Below are 7,917 nucleotides of genomic sequence, written 5' to 3'. Positions count from 1 at the left end.
CTAAATGGAGCCTTACAGTAAGAGCGTTGTTGAATGATACACTCCTACAATTTGGGTTAAGGCACAACCAGACACTGGGGGAAGAGAAGGGCTAACAAGTCCCTTGGCCATCAGCAGCGGTGAGAGTCTCTTGCTGCATCTGCGTCACTGACATTTCCTCCCCGAACTCAAACTTCTGTCTGAGCTCTCGTGTGGTGCCTGGAGATAATGAGTCCTCCATCTCAGCAATTAAAAATGTGACATTTTCATTTCCCATAGAGAAGCACTTATCAGCCCACGGTCTGCCACGTGCATTATCTAGTGGGTGCCATGAAGTTAGAGGGAAAAGGAAAAAGCCAGATCTCTGGGCTAACTTTACACTTCAGCAAAACACAAAGTTGCTGTGACGTTACGCTGAGCTTACCCAGTGTCTGTGGCTCATGCAGGGCTGTCAAGCAGCAGATTTTGGATCCGGGCTGCCTGGTGCTACAGTGGCTGGTGTCCGTGTCCACATTTTCATCAGTGCATTAGGTACCAGAGCTGGGCACGCAAAGCATCCCCTTGCAGAACCATTGCACATCAAAATCCCAGTGGAGGAATGGAAATTCAGCCTGGATGAAAGCTGGGAGGTCTCAGGACAGGCTCTGGGACGCTGGGCCATTCTCCCCCCAAGCACTAAGCTGCCAGCCCTGCCTTGTTCAGAACAACCCTCTAGTTTTCACACGAGTCCTTACCGCTGCCATCTGAAACCACATCACAGCAGGGTTTCAGCCCGTTGCACTGAGGAATTCAACCATCCCCTTCCCACAGAAAATGCCCTGAATGATCAGCTCTTGCCAGCACATTTATACGCCTCCAACCAACAATATAAAAAGACCAAAGGGGCAGGTGGAGAACACACTTCTCACAAAAATACATCTCAAAATCACCACACAAGACTGAATCATTGCAGGCTATATTAAATAGGATTGAATAGGATTGCTGGAATGGGTGTACCTTGCAAACGAACCACGGGATTTCTCACCTTCGTGGTCATGCCCGTTCCCTCACTGCTTGCCCTAATTCCTCTTCCATCACACACATTATCTTTTTAATTTGGTGCCTTGTGTCCAATTTAGCTCTTAAAACTGAGGTGACCCTTCCATTGTGTATTTTACTAATGGTTTGAGTAAGAGCCAGCCTTCTGGTTGAGCAGAGTCACTGTTTGACAGTATTAGAAATCATTTTAATGGCTCAGTGAGCCTCCAGTCCAGCCCTGCAGGACCATTTTGGTTTGTTTTGGTTTGGGGTTTTTTTGCCAGATGTACCCCTTATCCACTGATTGCTTTAAACAGAACTACTAACTGGAAAATGTGATCGGTTGTAACTACCCATTTAAAATGTAGGACAGCACGTAAGACGGACATGTGAAAAGTGGATGTATGTACATGTGAAAGAGGAGCGCTGGCTTCTCTTATTATTTATGTGAAAGACCTTTTCTTGTCCCATCCCAAGAGGGCATGCTGAAATACTCCTGTCTACTGCGGAGTGCAGGTGGGAGCTCCTCCTGATGGTGCAGACACCACCCCACCTGCTGTGCATTAGCACAAAGATGGATCCAGCACTTCCCTATTTACTTCTCGCGTCCTCAGGGTGGTCAACCCATTCCTCTAGAAGTTGGACTGAAAGGCTGTCCTCTTGTTTTTGATTCCAGCATGCAGAGAAGAGTTAACAGGATGTTGAACTCTTCCCATGATCACAAGCTTTTGGCTTTGATGAATGTGAAGGGTTTTGACCCAGAGAAAGTCAGTGTAACGGTGAAGGACGGGAAGGTGAAGGTGCTAGCCGAGCACAGGGAGGAGCACACCACCATAGGAGGGAAGGAGTACCACTACAAAAGCATCACAAAGGAAATCAGCTTGCCGCCGGGAGTGAACGAGGACGAGGTGACCTACTCGCTGGGACCCAATAGCGTCCTGAGGATCGAAATGGCAAGCAAGTGCTACCCTTGTCTCCTGAGTCGCTGAGCTGCAGCAGGGAGCAGCACCTGGGCAGAGTCACTCTTCTGTCACATCCCTCCTCTGCAATGTCTCTAGGTCTGTCCCGCTTACCATCCACCGGCAGCCCTGTGGGCCTCTTCCAAAGTAACAGCACTCTCAGCAGATGTGTGTGACCCTCATTTCAAAGGGCTTTGGTGGGCAAAAGGTGGGGTGCCAAGAGGAAAATGAAGAGCTGGTTTTGGGCATACTTGGCTGTGATTTTCTGCTGGGTACCGAAGGCACGGCTGGAGGTGGTGTGATTCAGGACAGGTATGGCTGTTGCAGAGGATTATGTGGATTTTAAAGGCTGAAAGGCACCATTTGTGATGTCACATTTCTATAATAATGACACTTCTCTATCCCATCTCTTCCATTTGAGCCATAGGATATTTCTAGGAAGAAAATCTCAATAATAAGCACGTTAAGGGGAGGAGCCTTATCCTGAAAAAACAAGCTGTGCCATTTGTCCCCTTGGTTTGGTACTTGCAGAGGTCACCATGGTTGAAGGACAAAGAGCTTTTCCTTACAAGGTGGTGGGACCACAGCAAAGCACTTACCAGCAGAGGAGAGGATGTCTAGATCATTTTCTGATGTAGCCCAGGAGAGAATCGATAGCTCCAAATTAATAGGAAAACATTCCTCATGTGGGAAGAAGGACATGTTGTCGATGTAATTTCTTCAAGTAATCGTAACAAAAAATTCAAGGTCCTTGTCTTGACCTGCGAGCCTTTCATCGTATTTTCTCTCCCCTGTCCAGCTGAGGAGGGGAAATGATAGAGCAGCTTTGGTGGGCACCTGATCTCCAGCCAGGGTCAACCCACCACAGCTGAAAAAACAGCCAATAACAATTTTTAAGCTTGATGGGCTTGGTGAGTAGCTGGGTCAGATTAGAACCACACAACCATGGGATTGGTTGGGTTGGAAGGGACCTCTAAAAATCATCTAGTCCAACCCCCTTGCTGTGGGCAGGGACATCTTTCTCTCGATCAGGTTGCTCAGACCCCTGTCCAACTTGACCTTGAACACTCCCAGGGAGGGGACATCCACAACTTCTCTGGGCAACCTGTTCCTGTGCCTCACCACCCTCATCACAAATAATTTCTTCCTTATGTCCAATCTGAATCTACCCTCTTGCAGTTTAAAAGCCCTTGTCCTATCGTTACAGGCCTTGGTAAAAAGTCCCTCTTTGTCTTTCTTATAAGCCCCCTTTATGTATTGAAAGGCCTCCAACACAGAGGTAGCCTGATGCTGCTGATGTTGGGCAAGGACATTCAGAAATAAGCCATACCTCAACCAGGAGGCTGCAAGGGAGCCTCCTGCAAGAGCAGGCGTCAGGGGTGGGGACTGGGATGCTACAGACCCATGGAGAACACGAAGCAACCCAGTGAGCAATAATACTGAAAGCCCCGTGGGATACAGTCTTCTCACTTTGTAACTATCTCTACAGAAGCTGTCTAAGCGTGCAGAACAGAAGCGCATTTCAACACCTCCCATCTACCCATGACTTCAGACCTGCAGGATATATCGAGTCCCACAGCAATCATAGGGCTGGCTATGACTGCTCTTATTGCTCATCCTTTAACACATGTTCTTCACACTTTGTTCCTAAATTAGACTCCTAACACAAAATTACACTCCTGAGCAGCAAGACTTTGAGAGATATGACTTCATTCCCAGATTTCAAGACTGTCAGGCATCATCAGATCATCTGTCCTAATGTCGTCTTGCATTACCTTATACCACAAATAAACCGCCCAAAGTCCAACTTCCTGGAAGACATCTAGTCTTTGTTTGAAGTATTCAGGAGACATACTCCAACACCTTTCCTTGCATTTTGTTCCAGTGGCTAATTCCCTTGTAATTAAATGTCATGCCTTGTTACTAATGTGACATTGCTTGGCATCATCACTTCATTGTTTTATTCTGCCAGATGATAGAACCTGACTTTGTAGTAACTCAGTAGCAGCTATGAGCTTTTCCTACGTTGTAAGCAAGTCACTTTTCAATCTTGAAATTTTGAAGTTTCTCATAATAAGACACGGTGTCCAACTCTTCAATATTTTTAGATAGTTCTCACCTGCTCTTTCAAGTTTTTGGTGTCCTCGGCAATGGTGGCAACCAGGACCAGCACCAGCAATTCCTTCTCCGTGCTGCCAATACAGTTTTTGGAGGTAGAAACACAGTGTTGTCTCTCTTACCATCTTCCCAAGATGGAAAGGTCTCTCTTTCCGATGCTGCATTGTGCAAGTCTTCCCAAGATGGAAAGGTCTCTCTATCTTTCCGATGCTGCATTGTGCAAAGTTCTGCTGCCAGATGGCCATTTCACTCTCAGCCCAACAGCTCACCGAAGGAGTCCTGTCCCCCTTTTCCAGGCTGCAGCTACTCCTCAGGCTGCAGGCATGGAGAAGGTTGGCGTGGCAGCCCAGGGGATGTGAAACATCTGGGGGCGAGTACCCTTCAGTTGTTATTAAAGGAAGATTTAGGAAAAATTGTTTGGTTTATATTTTTTCCTACAGCAATGAGCCACAAATAGCCATTTTTTCCTACTGATTAGGACTCCTAGTGTTTAAATTCAAAGAGGACTTGCAGGCTGAGGGGAATATCTTAGGGGGCATTCTGAAGAAAATTCCTAATTCATTTTATATTCCATGAAATGCTAGTCTGGGCTGGTAGGAGAATCTTTAGGACCTTTTCCATCATCGAAGCAAACCACTCAAAGAGTCACTTAGCTTTGTGAATCCCTACATGCTGTAAATACCCTGGGACACACCCCAAAGCGTGCTCAGCATCCGTACCCTCCCAACACTGCTTAGCTGAGAGTTTGCTAAGTGAAAATTCCTTTGGAAAACCGCCGTTAACACAGCAAGCCACACTCACATCATCTCCCATAACACAAATTCAGTTGCCACTAGGTGGCAGATTGATTTTTTTAATTTATTTACTGCCGTGTAACTATTTTTCTGAAAGCAAACCTGCCGAGGGTGGTGGTGGTGTTGCAGAGCAGTAAGGTTGGCATGCGCTGCGGCGGGTTCTTTGCAACGTTAACAGCAAATGAAGAGGAGGGCAAGAGTTAAAAGCTGCGGTTTGTGATCCTGGGCGTGCAGGAGCCCTCATGACAGACCACCGTGGCGTTAGGGTTCTACATTTGGTTATACTGACCTTCCATCCTGCCGCTCTTCTCCCCGGGATACAGCTCCTGGGTAAGGCGAGTTCCATTTGCTTCAGCAACCTGGCATTACCACAGCTATTAACCCAACAGGAGCTTCCATGGATTAATGTATCCTCCAGCATATCGTTGCAACTGATTATCTGGGGGGCCAGTTTTGACCATCCTCATATAGCAGATATGTTCTCTGAATTTCTGTATTTAAAAGACGTAGATGTGGTACTTAGGGACATGGTTTCGTGGTGGTATTAGCAGTGTTGGGTTAACTGTTGGACTTGATGATCTTAAAAGTATTTTCCAACCTAAACAATTCTGTGATTCTATGATTAATTCCCTGGCAGGAGGAAGATGCCCAAGAGGGCAACTTGGCTCTGTAGTTATAAACGTTAGCGCATTATTGAACTCTAGCCTTATCGGGGCATTTATAAATAGCCAGAGCCCTCGGAATTTGTAACGGTTGGTCATCTGAGGATGCTAACTCCAGATGTCTTTTCAGTCATGGATTTCTAGGGGTTTTCCTACAGCCAAGCAGTGGTCTGCAGGCTTAGGTTGTGTAAGAAATGATGTTTCTCTCCCACTATTGCAAAACCAGGAAGAGTGGTACCTTAGTGGGAAGGCACAAAGTGATCCCAGCTTTCCTCTCCCGGGGTGCTGCTGCTCCAGAGGGCACTGGCATGGCCCTGGGCAGGTGGCTGCCGCTCTCTCTGCGGGCAGCACCAGTGTGGGAGGGCTGTTCCTGCAAAGGAGCAAGTTGCTGCCTGCCGCCGGGGCCAGCCCCTCTCCCTCCTCTGGGCAGGAGCATGGCTAGGCTGTTGGGATCCCATCCTGCCTGCCCTCTGCTGCACCTCCACATGAGGTGAGAAACTTCATCCACCCACTTTATTTGTGCTTAAAGTGAAATTTAACCATTGTCCTCGCTAAGCTGTTTGGCACCTTAGTTTCTTGGATAAACTTTCCAAGACTGTTTTCTGTCATCTCACCTGGAGAAAGCACGAAGGGTTTAGAAGACAGAGCAGGACCCATGGCTCCAAATGTGCCTCTGTTCCAAAGACTTGGCGGGTTTGTTTGTTGTCACCCTGGACTCTGCACTTGTCATCTCATTAATAATCCTGCACTGGATTTAGGTTAGGAGTAAGCTGATCCTTCCAGCATGCTGTTGGGAAGCTGCCAACTCCCAAGCGCTGACCCTCACTCCCCCTCCTTCTCCCTGTCGGTCCTTTCCCTGGTCACTTGAATAAAAAGTTATTTTTCCATCTCTGGTTCTCTTCTAATTCCCCCCCGTCATCCCATTTGTCCTCCTCCACTTCAATTGCAGTAGGTCAGTCCTTTTTTTTTTTTGGCAAGTGAAGTGTGTGGTTTTCTTCTTCCCTTGAAGGATGGAGCCCTTTGCTAGGGCAGAAATCCCAGTCCAGTTGCACAGAGCTCAGCTCTCTCTGAGGTTATCCTCTCCTTTGCTCTATTATTTGTAGGTGCTGTGAAATCATACCCATGTAATTGTCCTTGATTTCGACATTAGCTGTGAACAATAGCAGGTATTGGCTCTTCGGTCCCTCATCCTGGCCCCTAACTTGGGACGTTGCATGTCATCTTTAAAGACCTCTAAGTGAAAATAATTCTATAATTTAAAAACTGCAAGCTATAATTCAAATTCTGTGGAAAATCATCCTCCTCTGCATCTTGCTAGAACAGATTTTAACTTGCCAGAAAAATAAAATGCATCCTTTTTTTGGTTAGGGTTTTTTTTGATACATCTTTGTGCATCTATGGCTGCGTGTGTGGAAAAGCCCACAAAAGGGAGAGCTGCCAGGGCTCTGTTTGCCTCACGGTGGCAGGAAGAAGGTAACACTCATGCCCCGTGGTTGTGGGGCGCAGGGCTGTGTGCCTGATAAGCATTTCAAGCAGAATTTGAGCCAAAAGTCCTGTCAGTGGGAAGCAGAGACACCTGGAGAGCTTGCCAGCATGCTCACCGCCCCGTGATGGGCAGTCTCACCGGGAAAAGCGCGGGAGCCCTGACGGACCCAGTGCTCCGGGCTGCCAGCGGGACAGACCCCTGCCCGAGCCCAGCACTTGTGAGCAGGGAGGGAAGGCTCCGTGATCCTGTGGGGAGCCTAAAAGGGATGGAGAAGGGATTGGGGCCTAGCAGGGGCACTGAAGACATTGAGCCTGGGCCCAGTCCCCATCAGAGCATCCCCAAGGTGCTGCACCACCCGTTGCCTCCTGCTCAGGCCACCAGCCACATCCACACTGAGCAGACATACATATACTGCTCTGTGTGTCTTGGCTTCTCCCCCTCCTGCTAGAAATGGTTAAATATAAGCAGAATCCGCAGGCTGCAGTGGGGGTGACTGGTGTAAGCAATATGAGGTTTGAGAACAAGCTGGGAGTAAGGAGCACGTGCAGATAAATCATTAAAATCAAGGAGCTTCCTGTGGTGGGGAGGCAGCAGAAGAGAATGATTGGAAACAGCATGCTATGTAGCAGGCAATAAAAGCAGAATGTGACAGCTCTCAGTCATGCAGCCTTGCTGAGGTGTTACTGGCTGCAAAATACAGTAAGGTTGCAGGGCATTAAAAAGACAGGAATAAATAAAAATGCCAGCACTTGGGGTCCACTTGTGGCAGGTCCTGAGCACTTTCTATTCCCACCAAATTCCCTGGACAATAACTGCACACGGCTGAACTGCACCATTACTGTGAATACCTGCCAAATTAATCCCTTTAGGGAAAAGGAGAGATATTTATACACCCAGGAGTG

General features: G+C 47.7%; 1 protein-coding gene across 1 annotated transcript; it reads left to right on the top strand.

The window, feature by feature from the left end:
• Window positions 1–1,673: 1,673 nt before the first annotated feature.
• Window positions 1,674–1,985, top strand: ODF1 (outer dense fiber of sperm tails 1). Its single transcript, XM_010160136.1, has one exon. It carries the CDS (start codon window positions 1,674–1,676, stop codon window positions 1,983–1,985), a length of 312 nt encoding a protein of 103 aa, XP_010158438.1.
• Window positions 1,986–7,917: the final 5,932 nt, after the last annotated feature.

The sequence above is a fragment of the Eurypyga helias genome, unplaced genomic scaffold, assembly GCF_000690775.1.
Source record: "Eurypyga helias isolate BGI_N326 unplaced genomic scaffold, ASM69077v1 scaffold4731, whole genome shotgun sequence".
Lineage (NCBI taxonomy): Eukaryota > Metazoa > Chordata > Aves > Eurypygiformes > Eurypygidae > Eurypyga > Eurypyga helias.
The sequence above is the reverse complement of the archived record's forward strand: the minus strand, read 5'-3'. Positions and strand labels throughout refer to the sequence as shown.

Excerpts from the sequence above, each read along its gene's own strand:
- ODF1 (XM_010160136.1), top strand. The coding sequence starts at position 1,674 with ATGCAGAGAAGAGTTAACAGGATGTTGAACTCTTCCCATGATCACAAG.